Raw genomic sequence first — 20,472 nt, 5'->3', positions numbered from 1 at the left:
CATGACCGCGTGGGTTTCCTCCAGGTGTTCCGGTTTCCTCCCACAGTCAAAAGGCGTACTAGTGGGAAAGTTGATTGGTCCTATAATTAGGCTAGGATTACATTGGGTGTTGCTGGGTGATATGGCACGAATGGCTGGAACAGCCTACTCCGAGCTCTACCTCAATAAATAAATAAATAAATTAAAAATTAGAATGTAAATTAATCAGCTACAAAGTTAACTTTAAAAAAAATACCCCAATTACTGATCTCACACCCAATCAATCAACCCTGTTTCAATGATTGGGCATGTGTTGGACGTGTCGGCTTTGACTGGCATAAAGCTGAGAGTGGATGTAAAGCATCTCCAAAGACCTTGCTTGCTTTGTTATGGGACATCCTCATGCTCAGTGACAAGTCCAGACATGAAGTAGGAGGTCCAATGTGCAGTCTGTTCTTCTATAATACAGTGCACAGCAGCCAAAGTCCAGTATGCACTGATGCACGGATTGCAGCAGGTCAGTGTCTCTCCATGGAACTGTTTGCTGGCCCTTCCCATTACTTAGCCCAATTAGACAGTAGCTGCTTCAATTAATTCCTGCCAATTAGTTCATGTTAAATAAATAGACTAGCAACACAGAAATATCGACAATAACCTTTCTAACCTTCAAACATTCTCAACTGCAGATTATTGTAACAGTAGAAATTATAACCCAAGCAAATCTGCCACAATGTAAAATATTTCAAATTGCATATCTCGGCTAGATGACGATCTTAAAGTAATCTTGAACCGAAGATAAAGTTTGCATTCAAGTGCATACTTGCAAGATAATCCATGTATCTGTATTGATATACAGGATGCAATTTAGACATGCCATGGACTATGGAACTTTGGAACTATAATGTTGAATAGTCTAATTAAATTCTTCTAATTTCTTTCTGAAGGAGGCACTGTTCAGAAAGGATTTGGATAACTAATTAATAACTGCTTATAGGTATATGTGTGATGCAAAATCCAGTGCATTAAGAATTAGCAAATGCACCTTGTAAGAGATGGAGAGGGTAGTTTGTTTCAAAGAGTTTTTCATCAAGCAAATGCTGCACAACTTTGGTGGAATGCCATTTTCAAAGATCCAATGGACAGAAGCATTAATTAGGAATACCATTCAAGATTCAAGTTTGTTTTGTGTCACTTCCTGCACACAAGTATAAGGAGAATAAAATAATTGTTACTCTGGATCCGATGCAATACAAAAAAAACACAAAAGATAATGTACACAATAATAATACTAAGAATACACAATAAATGTAAGTACATAAGATGGCTTATGTACATTGATTGATGTATGTCCATAAAGTGTCGCCAGGTTGTACATAAAGGTGACTGATGGGAAATAATGAAGTTGTGGTGGAGTTAGTGGGTGGAGGTGTAGATTAGTCTTTACTGCTTGAGAAAAGCAATTGTTTTTTGAGTCTGGTTGCCCTGGCAAATGTCAAGATTCAGCACAATCTTTCAATCTGTGATCTCTTATTTAACTGTCAATGATCTGATACAAAGTGTGTGGAAGGTATTGGCTAGGTTTCAAATAAAATACCTTCTATGTACTCTTGACAAATCTGTACCTTGGTTTTAACAGTCATTTGAACACAGCATACGTAGGATGTTTGAAAATGGGTGAGAATAAATATTGGCAAAATCATCTGGAATTTCCCAATAAAATTAGCTAACAGGCTGAAGACATGCACAGGAGAACCAATTATTAAAAACCTAATTCAAATAACATACTGCAGGGATACCAAAGCCTAAAATAGCCCGATATCTATGATCAGATAAGTTATTTCATGGAATACACACTTTACCAACTGGAAAAATGTAACTTTGAAAAATTTACATTAAACATATGTCAGGAGATTTTTTTTCTTTTCTTTTAACCAAACAGCTTTTTTTTCCTGTTTTTTTTTCTCTCTGTTTTTTTTTCTATTTTGTTATGGGGTTTTGATTTTGCTTTAGATTAGAATAAAATATATGTTTTCAATATTATGGTTAATTTACAATACATAGTTATGGAGAAATTCAATCTTGTTTCTGAAGAAAACAATTCCGGTTGAGCTGACTGTGCCGTGGGAGGAGAGATGGGAAGAGGCCCACGAGAGAAAGACCTTGAAGTACCAGCCTTTAGTGTAGGAGTGTAAAGACAAGGGATGGCAGGCATGGTTGTTCCCTGTGGAGATTGGCTGCAGGGGTTTCCCAGCAAATCAGCATGGTGGCTGTTGTCAGATCTGGGCCTGGATGAAAGGAGAAAAAAACAAGCAGTTCGTAGGATGGGGGAAGAGGCAGAACGAGCCTCTTGTTAGATTTGGAGTAGGTGAGAGGAGGGGAGCTGGAAGCCAAGAGCAGATGGGCAGTGATTTGGCCACCACTGCCAGCCCACCAACTGGAGAGTGTCGTGGTTGAGGGTCGAAACACTCGGTGAAGTTTGGGAACCACCTGATGACATCTGCTCCTGGCTGAAGGCTACGGTACCCTTACTCACTCTTCCTTCAGTTAGTCCTGACGAAGGGTCTCGGCCTGAAACGTCGACTGCGCCTCTTCCTATAGATGCTGCTTGGCCTGCTGCGTTCACCAGCAACTTTGATGTATGTTGCTTGAATTTCCAGCATCTGCAGAATTCCTGTTGATAATGTCAATCAGTAGGTGGTGTTTTGGAGAGACGATTGCAAACCTCAAGGACATCAGCAATGAGGGAAAGGAGCAACTATACAGTGAACCAGCTAAAGTCAGGCCCTCTAACTTCCGCTAAGGCCCCACCTCCCCCTCGTACCCCATCTGTTACTCATTTTTATGCACACATTCTTTCTCTCACTCTCCTTTTTCTCCCTCTGTCCCTCTGAATATACCTCTTGCCCATCCTCTGGGTCCCCCCCCCCACTTGTTTTTCTTCCCGGACCTCCTGTCCCATGATCCTCTCGTATCCCCTTTTGCCCATCACCTGTCCAGCTCTTGGCTCTGTCCCTCCCCCTCCTGTCTTCTCCTATCATTTTGGATCTCCCCCTCCCCCCCCACTTTCAAATCTCTTACTAACTCTTCCTTCAGTTAGTCCTGACGAAGGGTCTCGGCCTGAAACATCGACTGCACCTCTTCCTACAGATGCTGCCTGGCCTGCTGCGTTCACCAGCAACTTTGATGGGTGTTGCTTGAATTTCCAACATCTGCAGAATTCCTGTTGTTTCCCTCTATTAATTGATCTAGGACAGACTTCAACCCTCCAGTTCGGGCCCATTTCATTGAAAGGCCCTTACTGTTTGTAGGTTTCATACATGCAAAATTTTTCTGGTCGCAAAGGACCTCAACCTCTCAAGCTAAAATTCTAGAACAGTGTTACCAGATATTGAGTTCTGCATTTCTCGTCTTAGTGTATTAGTCAGGTTCAGTTTCCATTCACGGATAAAGATCTGGCACCGCCAATCTGCTAATCCTCGCCTAAAGTAAATATTCAGATTCTGTCCGACTCTAGGAGTTCTCTTTCCATCTCTATACTCAAAGTCTCCAACTCCTGGTCTTTGTGCATGTTTGTGTCTTATTTTTTTTTTACTTTATTTAAAGCAATGCTTTATCATTATAAGACAGAGCTCCACAGGCCCTCTGCTTACTGTATTAGAATATAATGAGGCACAATTTGCACTCCGCTCTAAGTGCCAACCATGCCACTAGTAATCCCCTAAAATGTTTCTGAAAAAAAATCTTCCCATTTGCAATAGATAATAATAAAATTCTTCAAGTAGTAAGCAAAAATGTTGTTCCACTCTAGAGAATTTCCTGGACCTTGTGTTTTTGGTTAGTAGCTGCTCGTTTCATATAGCTGTTAAATCTGCATTAAAGAATACTTTGAAGATTATGAAGATTATAACTGAACAAAAAAACAAGCCAAATATGCATGCCTCCATTTTAGTAGGATCTTGGAGTGAAAGATGGATTTTGGAGCATCTTCTATGCCTTAACCTAGACACGGCCATTTCTTAACTGATGTACAATGCTGTGCAAAACTCTTAGGCACGTATATAGCGAGGGTGCCTCAGAATTTTGCATAGTACTGTATTTGTCAATGTGGAGTAGCAAGCACATTTGTAAATCTGGTGGGAGCAAATGATATGGAGAATGGTGAGGGTGGAGCGCTGTGGCAGGGGAATGGTATAGACAGCAGAGGAGGAGTTCAGGGGTGGTGCGAGTGCAGACACACCCTGCCCTGAGACACCAGGTAAGGTAATTTGCTTCCAAACAATTGGTTCACTGATCATACAGAATGTCTCTCTGGTGCTTCCCGCTCCCTCTCTGCTCCCATCCCCCTTTCCCAACCAAGTTTGCCCTTCCCCCACTCTCAGTCCGCAAAAGAGACCCATATCAGAATCAGGTTTATCATCACTCACATATGTCATGAACTTTGTTTTTGTTATTGCGGCAGCAATACAGTGCATTGCATGAAATTACTACAATACTGTGCAGAAGTCTTGGGCACCCGAGTTATATATATATGGGACTCTACAGCCACACCAGATGCTGCTCTAACACAGATTGAATCAAGACTTTCCAGGCGCAAATCCATGGTCTCGCGAGACTAATGGATGCCACCAGCACCACACACACACACACACATATATATACAGGCCTAAGACTTCTGTACAGAATGATACATTCAATACAATATACCACAAAGTTAAAATTCCTGTTGGCACAAAGCAGTTGAACAGTTACCTATTAGGTGCAATGTTTCATAGCTCTGTAAAGAACAACCAAATACAAACAGAAAGCGAGTTTCTCAGTCTTATCTTTTATCCCACATAGGCCCTTCACTGTCCTTTCCATTATAACACCAATGTCTTTGCACATGCCTCACTGATAAGAACTATTTACTTAGATTAGAAACACAAATATACTGCAGATTTTACAATCATTGCAAAAAGTAAAGAATAAATAACTTATGAACTGTAGATCCTTATATAAATTGAGGATAAATTCAATTTGAGAGATTTAAGCATACATGAACATAATATTCCTCCCAAGTCACACACTACTGCAGGGGTTCCCAACCTTTTCAAGTCAAGTCAAGTCAAGTCGCTTTTTATTGTCATTTTGACCATAAACTGCTGGTACAGTACACAGTAAAAATGAAACAACGTTCCACCAGAACCATGGTGCTACATGAAACAACACAAAACTAGACTAGACTAAGTGAAACAACACAAGTAAAAGTTGCTGGTGAACGCAGCAGGCCAGGCAGCATCTCTAGGAAGAGGTACAGTCGACGTTTCGGGCCGAGACCCTTCGTCAGGACTAACTGAAAGAAGAGCTAGTAAGAGACTTGAAAGTGGGAGGGGGAGGGGGAGATCCGAAATGATAGGAGAAGACAGGAGGGGGAGGGATGGAGCCAAGAGCTGAACAGTTGATTGGCAAAAGGGATATGAGAGGATTCCGAAATGATAGGAGTAGACAGGAGGGGGAGGGGGGATCTCCCCCTCCCCCTTTCAAATCTCTTACTTGCTCTTCTTTCCGTTAGTCCTGATGAAGGGTCTCGGCCCGAAACGTCGACTGTACCTCTTCCTAGAAATGCTGCCTGGCCTGCTGCATTCACCAGCAACTTTTATGTGTGTTGCTTGAAATTCCAGCATCTGCAGATTTCCTTGAGTTCAAGGCTACACTATACTACGTAAGACAACACGAAAACTACAGTATACTACAGACCTACACAGGACTACATAAAGTGCACAAAACAGTGCAGGGCAGTACAATAAATAATAAACAAGACAATAGGCTTGTAGAGGGTGGTAGGTTGGTGTCAGTCTCGTCTCTGGGTATTAAGGAGCCTGATGGCTTGGGGGAAGAAACTGTTGCACGGTCTGGTTGTGAGAGCCTGAATGCTTCGGTACCTTTTGCCAGATGGCAGGAGGGAGAAGAGTTTGTATGAGAGGTGAGTGGGGTCCTTCACAATGCTGTTGGCTTTACGGGTGCAGCATGTGGTGTAAATGTCTGTAATGGCAGGAAGAGAGACTTTTCTAGGCCATGGACCAATAACATTAAGGGGTACATTATCTGCAGGTTGGGAACCCCCGCACTATACTAATTTGGAAACACAGTAGGTGTTTGGGTTATGTAAGATCTGGTTAATGAAAATCCAATTTAATGCAAATTCTCCCAAGTTCTGCTCTTGGGGTATACTCATACCTCTCCAGCCAGAAATCACACAGAGATAAATCCAGTGGCCGTGTAGAAGACAAATCTTCCTCCAAACTGTCCTTCACACAAGGTCAAACGTTACGAACCTTGGGCCAAATGCCTCAAGGTTAACTTGCTGGTCAGTAGATCAGCTTATAATCAGCTCACACCACAAACGACAACCCCGCCTCCCCATCACTCCATACAGAGTGTATTCAGACACACATTTGGCACAGATCACTTGTTAATAATAACTCCCATCACTTTTGCTAAACTATTCCTGTCAGTTCCTGAGGGCTGATTATGTTACAGCACTGGAATTTAGGGCAGCAATGAATGGGCTCCATATCAGATGGTGTTCAGGGCCACCTTCATCTTCTTAGTAGCATCCTCTCAGTTTTCACTACTGTCAGTCACACATCCCGAATGGAGGCCCAGGAATACCATCAAACTCAACCGCAGAAGGATTCTTCATTGTTGTTTCCATGACAGTTTTGTTTTCCCAGCCACAGTTGTTAGCTCTGAGCAGAACTCCCAAACCTGGAGGACTGACGGACCAATCTTAGTCGGTCCTCTACCCTTTGACCTATTTGGCATGGGTGACCCTATCAAGAGTCAAAAAGCATAAAGCCCTGACTCCAGCCGACATAGCTCTCTGGATCATTGAGGATGCAAGCCTCTAAGCCCAAGGACAAGGTTGTGGTCCTCTTGGAGGTGAGGGATGATTAGGCTAAGGATTTCATATCACAATTGCTGTTGACTTCTGATTTACAGAAAATTCAGTATATATTCAGTTCTCAGAAACAGAACACTTAAATATCTGGGAACCTCTGTATATCATTGCTACTTGGTCAGTCCTAGTCTAAGTACTCAAACCACCTCCCAAACAGTGTAGTGCATATACCTACGTGAGATGGAATACAAGGGTTCAAGAAGGTGGCTCACTTCCTGCTTCTCAAAGGCAATTATGAAGGAACAACAAATACTTGTCCTGTCAGCAATGTTAGATCCTGCAATGGTCTAAGCACTTTTGCATTTTATTTTTAATGTGCATGAACCCCCAAGGGCAAACATTGACATTATGAGTGAAATAATACATACAATATTGGAAATTTCCAAGTGGCCAATACCATCAGGGGAGTGACAAAAAGAACTAACATTTCACATTGATGACCCACCATCACAACATAAAGGTCAGCAACCTGAAATCATCATTGTATTTCTGTCTTCATTAATGTGTGATGATGTGCTGAAAATTTCCATCATTTCTACAAATGTAGTTTATTTTCAGAATTGCAGCAACTGTAGGTTTTTTTTTAATTCAAGTGATTGGTACCACATCTCTCTAATCAAGGGCATTTTTTCCACTATGACATCTGGACCTTATAGCAAATCTACTTTACACTTATGTGTGGACAATTATAAGAAAGTATAAGACAAAAACTGGAGCATGATTTCAGTTGCATCTTCATTAGTCATCTGTCAACATAGTCAATAATGTTCCATCCAAAGCATAGTATTTCTGACCAAATCTGACTTAGTAATCTTGGGCATTACAATAATTTACTCAGTTTAAATATTTCCATCTATTAAGCCAAATTTATCTAAAATATTAGTAGAAGGATGTTACTTTAATAGAAACACTTCATAATTCCTTCCCTCTTTTTACTTGCAAGTGACAATTTCTGGAAATTATATCCATGTATATTGCTTAATGGCTTATATGTAAAAAATATTATTTCTAATTCTGGGTGAATTCTTGTCAGGTAGTCAAACACATTCCAAAAACTTTGTTCAAGGGCTTAGTTTCCAGTTGACAATTTTAAGCCAAGAAACATTCTCCAAATTATGCTATTCTTTCAAATAAAGGGTATTCTTCCACACAGTTACAAAATCCACACTCAGTAAGGCAACAGTGTATGTATATGTAAAAGCAAACCATAGAAATTTATTATAGCCATTTCTATGTCAATGACAATTTCTACTCCCAAGAGGAAGCAATTATTAGACTCTGTTTCCTTTAAAACATAGCAATATTACATTCAGATTCCAACTCCAGATTAATTAGAGAACTGCAACCCATCACCTTTACAAAGATTTTGTGCAATGAAGGCATTTTTATCCCCCATTTTCCCTTTCTTTGCATTTAATAATTTGCTGAATATTTTTAGCCATGCACAGCACCCTGTAATGACCATGGTAAAAACACAGCTGGAGGTTTCTGAAGAAATTGCAAAGCTGTTAATCCTGCAATATGCACTCTGCTATGACTTACTTAAGAGAGTACAATACTTGAGAAAAAGATTGATGGGTAAAGAATGCTCACAAGTAACCACCATGAAGAGTATAATCACTTGGAAATAAAATCCCATCAAAATGGCAGTAGATTTGCCTTGAGATTTCCATGTATCCTTATCGTATACAGTACGATAAAAGCACAATTCCCACAACATGTAAGAAACAGTGCCAATAACAATGCTAAAATTGTGAACTTGCCATGTTGATGAATCTTCTGTCCCGCTGACCTCCAAGAAGTCATATTTATCTTCCAGTTGAAAATCTGTGAAGACCAGTGCAATGGTGTCACCGAGCTCTGCCAGAATAGTCCAAGTGCAGTCTGCATTATTGTCATATTCTGATGGAAAACCAGGGCTTGAGATAACCCCACTTTGCCCTCGCAAGGTCCCTCCACAACCATCATCAGCTGCAGAATAAACAGATATATTTTATAAAAATAATGAAATAACTGTCTTGAAAATGTGATCAATATTTAAATTACTGTAACTTTCATATAAAACAATAAAGAAAGCATAATCTACTGGTTACATCAATTGTGAGTCAGAAATGGTCAGCTACAAGTGTAAAAGATTAAAATGGGCCAAACAAACCTGGTGCTTTATTTGTACCATTGTTATTTTGTCTCAATTCCTCAAAATACCTTTCAGACTTTGGAGTTGATTGCATCTCACTGATGAGCAGTTTAATAACTGACAAATCTATAAATGAATGTTGTTTGTTACTTCAGAACACAAATTAACAGTTATGAAAGGCAAACAAAGACTTAATGTTTCGACATTGATGATATACCACTGTGAAATTTGTCCCAATGAGCTAAGTAATAAAACAAGGTCTATTTTTGCCGTCCAGCATTTTTTCAACTTCATTGCTCCAGAATATGGCAGTCCATGCTTAATTAAAGCTTAATTGACTCAAGCATTTTACCCTGAAATTATCGTGTACCACTTAAAGGTCTAATCATATTCATGGTGCATTCTTTGACAGACTTCTCTACAACAATTTCCATCCCAATGCTCACTCTAAAAATCTGTTCACACCTGTAAGCCAACCTTCCTTACGTCTTTGATTACACTCCTGCACTCATAGCTTACTTCCAATGAGACTCTCTGATGCTAGTCCTGCTGAATGGCGCAAAAATGGAACGAAAGTCTTGGAGCCAGCCTATTTGACTGTGATACAGAAGGGGTTCATTACCCAAACTTTCAACAGTAGATTTCCTGTACTCTTCCTTCTACCCAGAGAATGAGACAGACCATTTTTCATTTATCCTGGCTTACACAAAAGAGATTCACTTATCAGTCACACCGATGTTAGTGCTCCACCCTAGCAGAGTTCTTCTGAGCAAAATCCTACCAGGAGCAACTTACTATGACATTCTCTGGGCATAATTGTCTTCTTTTACCATGGACGTTCATCCAACAAAACTCCGCTTCCTGACAGTGAATGTGGGTGCACATTCTATTTCCTACATCTGGTTTTGTCATTCTCTGTGCAACATCTTTTGAATAGGTTGCAGCTGTATCCTTGGATATTGTCTGTATCCCTTTAAGGACTGGCTCCTGAAACTGCAGCACACAACTAATTGACAACAGTGGTGTGACAATGCTAGAAGAAATTCAAAGTCCGAGTCCATAGGACACTCAAAGCTGCAGCGCAGGTTGGCTGTGTGGTTAAGAAGGCATGCGGTGTATTGGCCTTCATCAACTGTGGGATTAAGTTTAGGAGCTGAGAGGTAACGTTACAGCTATAGAGGACCCTGGTCAGACCCCACTTGGAGAACTGTGCTCAGTTCTGGTCACTTCACTATTGGAAGAATGTGGAAACTATAGAAAAGGTGCAGAGGAGATTGACAAGGATGTTGCCTGGATTGGGGAGCATGCCTCATAGGTTGAGTGAACTTGGCCTTTTCTCCTTGGTGCAACGGAGGCTGAGAGGTGACCTGATAGAGGTGTATAAGATGATGAGAGGCATTGATCATGTGGATAGTCAGAGGCTTCCTCCCAGGGCTGAAATGGCTAATACGAGAGGGCACAGTTTTAAGGTGCTTGGAAGAAGGTACAGAGGAGATGTCAGAGCTAAGTTTTTTACGCAGAGAGTGGTGAGTGTGTGTAATGGGCTGCTGGAGACGGTGGTGGAGGCAGCTACAATAGGTTCATTTAAGATACTCTTGGACAGGTACATGGAGCAGAGAAGAATAGAGGGATACGGGTAACCCTAGGTAATTTCTAAAGTAAGTACATGTTCAGCACAGCATTGTGGGCTGAAGGACCTGTATTGTGCTGTAGGTTTTCTATGTTTCTCTATGTTTCCAAATGTACTCAATGGGTGGAGAGCTCTTTGTGTTAAACAGAGGTGTGTCCACAAATTTATATTGCCTTTCCCATTCCTGGGCATTGGTATTTCCATTCCAGGCCATGAAGCAAGTTAGGATACTCTCCACTGTGCATTTATAGAAACTTGTCTAAGTTTTTGATGACATGCAGAATTTACGCAAACTTCTAAGAAAATAGAAGGGCTATCATACGTAATTTGTGACAATGCTTACGTGCTGTTCCCAGGACACATCCTCTGCTAAGTTAATACCAAGCAGTTTAAAGCTACTGACCCCCTCCAACCCCATGAACGATCACATGACAATTCTGGACATCAAAAACTTCAAGTGCTTCTGATCTAATCCATCAGCGAACTTCTCATTTGCAGAGGAACTGGACTTAGTGCGGACCATGTTACTGCCTATTGCAGGAGAGCATTGGAGTCAGTGCGCAAAGTCGCCGTGCAGTCTAACAGCTAGTGATTGTCTTGGATGTTTCTCTTGTGAATGCAAGACCCGGTTGGACATTGGTAATGTAAAATGCTGCAAGTCCATTTCACTTCTTTACTGGCAAGACTGATGGTGAGGAGCTGCTTGGCTTCAGTTGTAGCAAGGAATACGCCTTAAGCTGCGGACTTGCCTGCCACAGCATTCCAGGACAGGAGACACTGGAGGCGGTAAAGAGAGGCATCCTCACTGGGTTGGTGGTTGGCCCCTCCCATTAGTGCTGCCCTCCAGTGTTCGATTGGTGGAATGACAAGCTGGATTGCAAACACGTGTGTGTACATTCTTCTCCGGGCTGCTGAGAACTGCTTGTTCTTGTCAATAACGCACATGCACCATCAACTTACAGGACATGTCACTTAGGGACTTGGGCTATGCATATTCTTTTCAAGTGACTGTATATTTACTTGCTATCTTTTATGTGCTATATGTACCTTGTGCTGTGTATGACTCTTGGTATGGTATTTTGCACCTTGGCCTCAGAGGAATGCTGCTTAATTTGGCTGTATTCATGGGTATTCATGTATGGTTTAATGATAATTAAACTTGCAATTGATTTTATGTTGCTTGGTTTTGCTTTGTGGAAGGTGATGGCGTTCAAGCCTTGCCAGAGTTGCTGAGCATCCCACTGCGATTCAAGTTTATTATAGAATTGCCACGTTGCACTTTTATAATTATACAAGAAGAAGACAATTAGAACAAAAATCAAAGTCCTTTGTGGAAACTGATCAGAGTGTTACTACACTGCAGTGGTGATTTGGTTTGTGCAGATCAACCATCAGGCTCCAGAACAAAAGGGGATAACTACACTCATTCTAGTTCTGGTGTTCCCACAACAGATGGTCTCACTTTAAGGACTCCTTTTCTTGTTATTTCATGCTTTCATCATTTATTGCTGTTTATTTACACTTGCATTTGCACGGCTTGTTCATTAATCCTGTTTTCAGTTACTGTTCTATAGATTTGCTAAGTATGCCCGCAGGAGATAGAATCTCAGGGTTGTATATGGTTACATGAATGTAACTCTGATAATAAGATTTACTTTGAAATTTGAAGAACTGAATGGTTCAAGGGAAGTAACTTCTTGAACCTTATGGTGTGGACTTCAAGCTTCTGAACTTCCTGCCTGATGCCATCTTCTTGCAGCTACACAACCCTAGTCACCGCCGCAGTGCAGTAACACTCTTAATTCAAGATCTTGACATTCTACTTGTGAGCTGAAACCTTTTGAAATGCATTTACAGCAATCATACTGGCAAAGCTCACTGTGATTTGTGTCAATTCTTTAGTTACATAAGCTTTCTTTCTGAATTTTTTTTACAAAATAACTTAGACATTTGATGGAGTAACATTAGGAACTGCAGTGGAAATGGGGAACACACATACTACCTATAGTGGGGAGAGCTGGGCCAGTGAGGTATTGGGCTGAGTCCTCTACTGTATGCAGCTTTTTATGTCCCTGTGCATTCAAATCACTTTGCCAGATAACCAGTCAGGTTACTTTTAATGCAAACATGAGGAATTCTGCAGATGCTGGAAATTCAAGCAACACACATCAAAGTTGCTGGTGAACGCAGCAGGCCAGGCAGCATCTCTAGGAAGAAGTACAGTCGACGTTTCAGGCCGAGACCCTTCGTCAGGACTAGACCGAGCTAGCTCTTTCTTCAGTTAGTCCTGACGAAGGGTCTCGGCCTGAAACGTCGACTGTACCTCTTCCTAGAGATGCTACCTGGCCTGCTGCGTTCACCAGCAACTTTGATGTAGGTTACTTTCAACAGTACCCCAAAAGACATCTGTTTCAGTTTCCTAAAACAGAGAGAATATCTCAGAGACACCCACAGAAAACAGTTTTAAATATAGGATATAATTATCATATCAGCACTTTAGAAGGCTTTAGTGCAGTATGTTTCATTGTTTTAACAGTCCTAGGGCAAAGCAGAACAATTCTTAATCTCAAGCAGAATTTGGAAGTTTCAAAGGTTTGTTGCTAGTATTTCCAGTCAAGATTGTTTGCAAGTCAGCCTGCTTATGCTAATAGATTTATACCTCTCCCAATATTAATCTGCATTGACAAAGGCAACCTTGCCACTATTCTTATCAGTTTTGTTTTATTAATTACACTGACATATACCTTGTATGTAAACAAAACATCTGTACTACGAGGCTACACATCACCGTCAAGTATATTGATAGTAAGTAAGAAAAAAAATTGAGCACAATATGGGGAGAAAAAGTTCAGGACAATAATGTACATTGTTGTAGCTTTGGATGAAAAAAAATCATTTTTTCTCCTTCATAAAAAAACCTTTTTTTTTAACAAAGGTTGCAGTAACTATCAATATTTAGGAGGCCGCACAGGAACTGATCAAACCAATCAGATTGAGGAATATGGAATCTAAAAGTAACAGGAATGATTCAAATTAAAGATTGAAAAATATGTCCTCTATTTCCACTGCAATTCCTAATGCTACTCCATCAAATGAATAAATTATTTCTTAAAGCAAAATGAGGAAGAATGCTTATGTAACTAAAGAATTTACACAAATGGCAGTGAGCTTTGTCAGTATGATTGTTGTAAATGCATTTCAAAAGGTTTCAGCTCGCAAATAGCATGTTAAAATCTTGAATTGAGAGGGCTTAAATCTGCAAAGTAGTCCTTATGCCTTGGAGACTATTTTGCTTCTTTATTCTTCATTCTTTTATCAAAAGTTAAAACCATAGAGAACTTCAAAGTGACAGAAATTTTGCACTGACAGAAAATGCACATAATCAAAAAAAATGCACTAGCATGGCCTTTATACATCCCCAAAACTTATTCAAAAATATATTTCCAGTTTATACTTCTCCCATGGGTTGCCAGTAATTGCCAAGTTCATTTTTCCTCCAAAATGTACTTATATGCTTCAGAATTCACTTGCAATAAAAATGATAGATTTTTGGTCAAATGTGCACCTAAAATTCAAATAAATGTATGTATCCATCAGAAGTTCAGCAAAACCCCTGATTTAAATGCATCATTATGCTTAATTCAAAGCTATTTGTATTATGCTGGTCATATAATACTGGCACTAGTTTTGCTGATCCAGCTTTTTTTTTGCTATGGGGAAGCAACAATATTTTACCTAACTCAGAATGCAAGAAAGAAATAGAATGAGATAGTAAAATGAATCTGTTTTTAAAAAAATCTTATCTCAGAAAATGATGCAATCTGAGCATCGGGTATTGGATTTTTAAGTGATTCCGTTCCACCAAGTAAAGCAAACTCTCTGGCCTTAAATCTTACCTGTCATAAGATGACTCAGTAAAATTACAAAATGTGCTCCTACCTCCCATTCTGTTCTGAAATTACTTACTCAACTTGATTTTCTGATTTAAATCAATACACACCGAAGCAGTTCACTCCCGTCATATTTTGCAATATGGATTTTTCCACTATGATTTGCAAGGTTAGCGAACAAACAGTGTACTGGAGTCCCACATGCTCAATTCACATGACCCAGGTATATTCTTCCATGCTGACACCTGTTTCATTAAATGTAATTAAAATAGGGTTTGAGACCACAATTTGAATTGAGTGCTAACAGTTCTCATAAATGCAGAAAAGATTGAAGAGTCCTCGATGAACTCATCCCCCTGAAGCAGAAGGACATAAAGAACGTAACTCAGGCACGAGTGTAACTTTGTTAGCTTATAAAGCTCAAGGAGTCTTTTCAAATATGATCAAAGGTTAGGGTGGATTTTCCCAGTTCCAAAACCATGAAATGATGAAATAGCTCAGGTCGTCAAGCAAAACATTTGGAAAGAAAATCAGTTAGTATTTCAGTTTTTCTCAGATTCACAAAGGCTAACTATTTCTCTTGCCACAGATGCTGCCTGAGTTGCTAAGTTTTCCAGTATATATTGCTGTTGTTTCAGACTTCTAGTGCCTGTTTCAATTTCTCTGGTTCTACCACTCTTGTCTGCAGAAGTGCACAGGAGCTCACAATTATTTAATTGGCAGTCATGGTGAAAGAGTGGGGGTTGGTGTCAGGAGAAGATATTCGGACCAGTCCCAGTCCACAAGAGTCCAATCTGACTAGACCATCATGTGCGCAGTTTCAGGGTGGCCCCATGTGTTTTCTTTCTCTGCAATATCGTTGCGGGTTTACACACAAGGATTAGCATAGGAGAACATTTGTTTTGTTGCTGGTTTCATAACAGTGGATGTTGGGTTGGGAGATGCTACGCAGTGACTTCAGATTTCTGCAATTCATAGTTTAGATCAAACTCGAAAAAAGTATCTGAATTTATTCGGGAAGCAATTCACTCTGAAATAGTGCCAATAATGAAACAAAGCACCAAACAGAATGTGACAGCTTTTGCCATATAAAATCATGAATTTTACAAGCAGCCAACATTTGCACAACTAACTTTACACTTGACATGCAGTCAAAGGACTCTGCAACACATGTTCTCAGAATTATTTATTTTGCTTATTTTTTTTTGCAGTTTGTCTTTGTACATTGTTTTGTTGTCAATCTTTGTATGTAGTTTTCCGTTGATTCTATTGTATTTCTCTGTTCTACTGTGATTGTTTGCAAGGAAATAAATCTCAAGGTTTTATATGGTGACATATACGTATTTTGATATAAATTTACTTTGAACTTTGAATGCATCTAACATTCTCCCTCACAACACCCATCAATCACCAGGCCATTTAAATAATCATACACAGTGAATTCTGGTTAATTGGGACACATTAAGACCAATATATTTTGGCCCAATTAAGCAGCTACCCCAGTTAGCAGGAGTTTCATGGAACTGTTGTTTAACTGAGTAAAAAATTTGCTTTTAAATGAAATACAGAACAAATTGGAACACTACCAATTGTACTTCAGTACCGTGAGACTGCATATTAGTTCCTAATAATGAGCGATGGAGGAATTCATCCAGTTTATGCTACCATGTTCCTTTGATTGACTGTAAATGAAGAAAATCAGTGCAGATGCCTAGTATAGATAATGGACTACCTTCATACAACGCTCTTGACAATTGCATTCTCCAAATACTCATTTACATTGTAACATTCAAGATGACTGCCAACACCTTCAAATTTATTGTAGTTACTAACTTGTTGAAGTAGTAAAATTGTTTCATATTTTCACTCCGGGCTGTTTCTGGCATATCCAAACCTGTGTGCTTGAAACCGCAGTGAGCAAAACAGTTCTGAATTGACTTACTGCTTATTTCCTGCCAACTATCAGTGACAAAAATCATTGCTTTTTGAACACATCTCATGCAACTGATGCTATTTAAAAACTGTTCACTCTAAGCACAGTGTCAGGATGACAGCCACACAAATACATGCGACTGATGCTAGTTAGAAACTGTCCCAATTAATTGGCATGATGTCCCAAATAAACAAATGGAATCCCATTTATTTTCTGGATTAGTTTTTGTTCTTTAGGAGTTGTCTCACTTAAGTGGCTTCCCCGATTAACTGATAACCAAATTAACCAGAAACCACTGCATTCCAAACCAGGTACAGGTACTCACATACACTCTCTCCCAATTTATGCAAGTGCCAAGGACTGGGAATGGGGTGGTAGGGCAACCCTACCATGCTTAGAAGTTTTGCTGCATTGAAGAAAGAGTGCATGTGTTCATGGCCTTGGCCACCACCGGTCCCAAGAACAATAGAGAATTACAGATAGTTGAGATGACTGTATGTACATATTTGAACCTTCCTTTCACATCCTGCATGCATTTTATCTCAGAACTATCTCTGCAATATGATCTGCTGAGGTTGGAATATGACTCTCATATGTGCCCCATCTCTTAATCATGAACATTTGAACATACATTTGTTTATTACAGACTCTTAAGGAATACTCACAAATGGTGAAACTCTCCTAATGTGTAACACTGTGCCGTATCCAATAGCTCAGATCCAACCCCAATGATACAACACCCTTCTGCTTCACACTCCCACTCTCTACGGTTTCCTACTCCAAGATGACATGGTATGCCAGAAATGTTTTAATCTTTTCCTCACAGGCAGCAAAGTGTATTCCTTGCTCACTCTTTGCACTGTACACTGTCAGTTACAACAGCTCAATCCTAATTCAGCTCTTCCCTCCAAGGTAAGCCTTGTGTTGGAATGTAACCATCCATGAGCTCCTCCACTGAATGTATTGTACACCTCTATCACCCACCAGCTCCAAGTTCTAACAATGAATTACAAGGGACTCTAAAATATTGGAAAGAATTGAAATACTTTCTGAATTAATTTTACATTAAATGCTGGAAACATGTTAGAGATTTCACTGAAAATTAAATTTCCACTCTCACCAAATTCTCAACTTCATGCTTCTTTAAAGAAACATTACATTATTTTTAAGACCTCTACATTCTGGCAGCAACTATTTACTTCAAACACCTTTTTGTTCAGGCCCACATTGCAAAGGCCCTGATTCACTTCTCAGCCACTGACAAAGTTACTATTTAACTGTGGCACATGAGCAATCTGAGGCCAGTGGCTGAATTTAGATAGCAAGGGTTCTGCATTTATATTTGCAGTTCTGCACAAGGTCGAGTAGATAGCAACAAGGTGGGAAAGCTAGGGATTCTGTTGGGCTTTTCCTGACAGCTTCCTGAGTTTTGATACAAGATGCACAACCACAAGAATGCAGCTGTCAGCAAGGACCACCACTATCCAAGCTATACTCTCTTCTCAATGCTATCTTCAGGAAGGAGGTGCGGGGGCCTTTGGTCCCACACTGCTGGGTTCAGGAACAGTTAATACCATCAACCACCAGGCTTCTGGAGCCAATACTGATAACTTCAACACTGAACTGATTCCACGACCTTTCACTTTTAAGGATTTTACAACTCGAGTTCATTGATTCTGTTATACTCTTTGTCTTTCTGGGAGTGCCCACAAGAAATGAATCTGAAGTTTGAATATGGTGACATATATGCACTTTGATAATAAATTTTTGTTGTATTTTGAATGGATCAGACATTGGAACTGCACCTCAAGAATCCTGAAAGGAAGCTTCATAATGCACCTCATGCCCATTGCTGGAGTTCTAACTCCGTTCTCCTGTATCTCTGGAACTCAGAATGGGGTGAGGGATCACAGATGGATAGGTTCTCCTTTGTCTCTTCAAAAGCTAGAAGCCCTTTGTTATGTTTTGTAACTTCAAACTATTAAACTAATTCAAAGGAACTCATGGGAGTCTGAAACGCAGGTCCAGCTTTGTCTTTACTTTAAGTGAGGTGAGCATGTCTCTGGCATCCATTAGTCTTGCGAGACCATGGATCTGCACCTGGAAAGTCTTCACTCTCCAGGGCGCAGGCCTGGGCAAGGTTGTATGGAAGACCAGCAGTTGTCCATACTGCAAGTCTCCCCTCTCCACGACACCAATGTTGTCCAAGGGAAGGGCATTAGGACCCATACAGCTTGGCACCAGTGTCGTCGCAGAGCAATGTGTGATTAAGTGCCTTGCTCAAGGACACAACACGTTGCCTCAGCTGGGGCTCGAACTCACGACCTTCAGGTCGCTAGTCCAGTGCCTTAACCACTTGGCCACGTGCCCACACGAGCATGTAAGTCATGGTAATGAGATGATGTATGCAATTAATGTATTTTTGCATATAACTAATGAATTACCTAAATGAACAAGAATGCTTAATAAACCAATATATATAATATTACTCAAAATCATTGAAATATTAAATACACAACACTGCCCCTACTCTAACTCAATAGAGAATGCATCTCAATTATTTACACAGTATATTCAATAACACAACAACTATATACAAACATACACAGCATAGTCAATTTTAAAATTGTCCCATTGTAGCTTAAAGATTGAATCTCTATGTAGAATTTCTTCATCTTCTGGTATAAAGTCATTCCTGACAAACGGGATCACCCTTCTTGGCAGATGAGACGTAGCTGCAAAGCAATCTCAGGTTCTGGTGCCTCCTCTGTAGTGACTGCAGGAAGTGGTTCAGACAGCAATGGACACCCTTCTTCTCCATTTTCTTTCTGGATCTACTTCAATCCCTTTCTTTTTCTTTCTCACATTCCTTCTCATTTTCACACTATTCCTTATCTCAGTCACATGTTTTCTCTCTGTCTCTTCCCTCCTTTTTCCTCTTTGTACATCTTGATCTTGGGAAGATTTATTCAGTTCTATTATTAATCCTTCTATTGCTTCCTTTATGATCTGATCTCTCCTCTTAGTTTCCTCGTCCATCTCATCATCATCTGGAAAATCCTCTGTTTTCATATCTCCTTTACCTCCTTTCTTTTTGACCTTCCATTCATCCAGCTGGGCTTTCGTCTTTGCATCTACAAGCAGCTGTTTTTTCTCTCACTTGAAGTTCACACAATAACCTTAACGCATACAGAGTAGATTCTAGTTCTTCATATTCACAAAAGCCAAATGCTTGCAACATTCCTGAAGCTCTTTGAGCTTTCTTCCAGCTTAAAACAAAGCCAAATTTCGCAACTGCCTCATTAACATATCAGAGGCCTTTCCAGATATGTTACCTACAAAAACTGCTGTAACCATTCCACTGCATTGTCACTTTTACAAATCCTCTGAGCAGCATGGTCCTTCCTTGGTCCAATATGCTTTCAAACCAAAGGTTCAGGGGTTGGCTCAAACACATGCTTGCTCTCTGTTGCGAAATGGTTCATGGTATTTGTCATTGAGACATTTGTGGCATCATCCAGTGCACTTCTTAATTTGCTTTCAGTTGGCTTCATTGCAGGACATGAAGCATGTGGATGAATCTGCAATCAATTTGTAGTTGTCTCAACCACAATGTTAAACCTCCTGATTTTACCACATGCAAGCCGAATGCGGCTTGTTGGTTGTTGTATTTCACTGTTCGCAATCCCTCAGGAGCTATCTTTAGTTCAATATAAGTTCTTAGTTGGATATCTGCAGGCTTCAGTTTAGTATCTTTGAAATAACATTCAAATTTGTTTTGCGGAATGACTGAAACAGCCAAACCAGTGTCCATTTCCATTTTAATTAATTTGCCATTCCCTTCTGTAGTAAGCTGTATTGTTTTTCTCTTGTTAGCTTTCACACTTTAAATCTCAAGTGTACTCAGTTCTGTTGCACTTCCATCATTATCAGATTTTTCATCAACAACATGCAGATTACCGC

The 20,472-nt window shown here is 40.0% G+C and overlaps 1 protein-coding gene across 1 annotated transcript in view; it reads right to left on the bottom strand.

The window, feature by feature from the left end:
* The window catches only part of csmd2 (CUB and Sushi multiple domains 2), a 2,031,293-nt gene that overhangs the window by 1,145,093 nt on the left and 865,728 nt on the right, over positions 1-20,472 (bottom strand). The window contains exon 5 of the mRNA XM_063033882.1: positions 8,683-8,890. Within this exon, the coding sequence (XP_062889952.1) occupies positions 8,683-8,890 (208 nt within the window). The remainder of the gene's footprint in view (positions 1-8,682; positions 8,891-20,472) is intronic.

This window comes from Mobula hypostoma, chromosome 26, assembly GCF_963921235.1.
Source record: "Mobula hypostoma chromosome 26, sMobHyp1.1, whole genome shotgun sequence".
In the NCBI taxonomy this organism is placed as follows: Eukaryota; Metazoa; Chordata; class Chondrichthyes; order Myliobatiformes; family Myliobatidae; genus Mobula; species Mobula hypostoma.
This window is presented reverse-complemented; position numbering and strand designations above follow the sequence as displayed.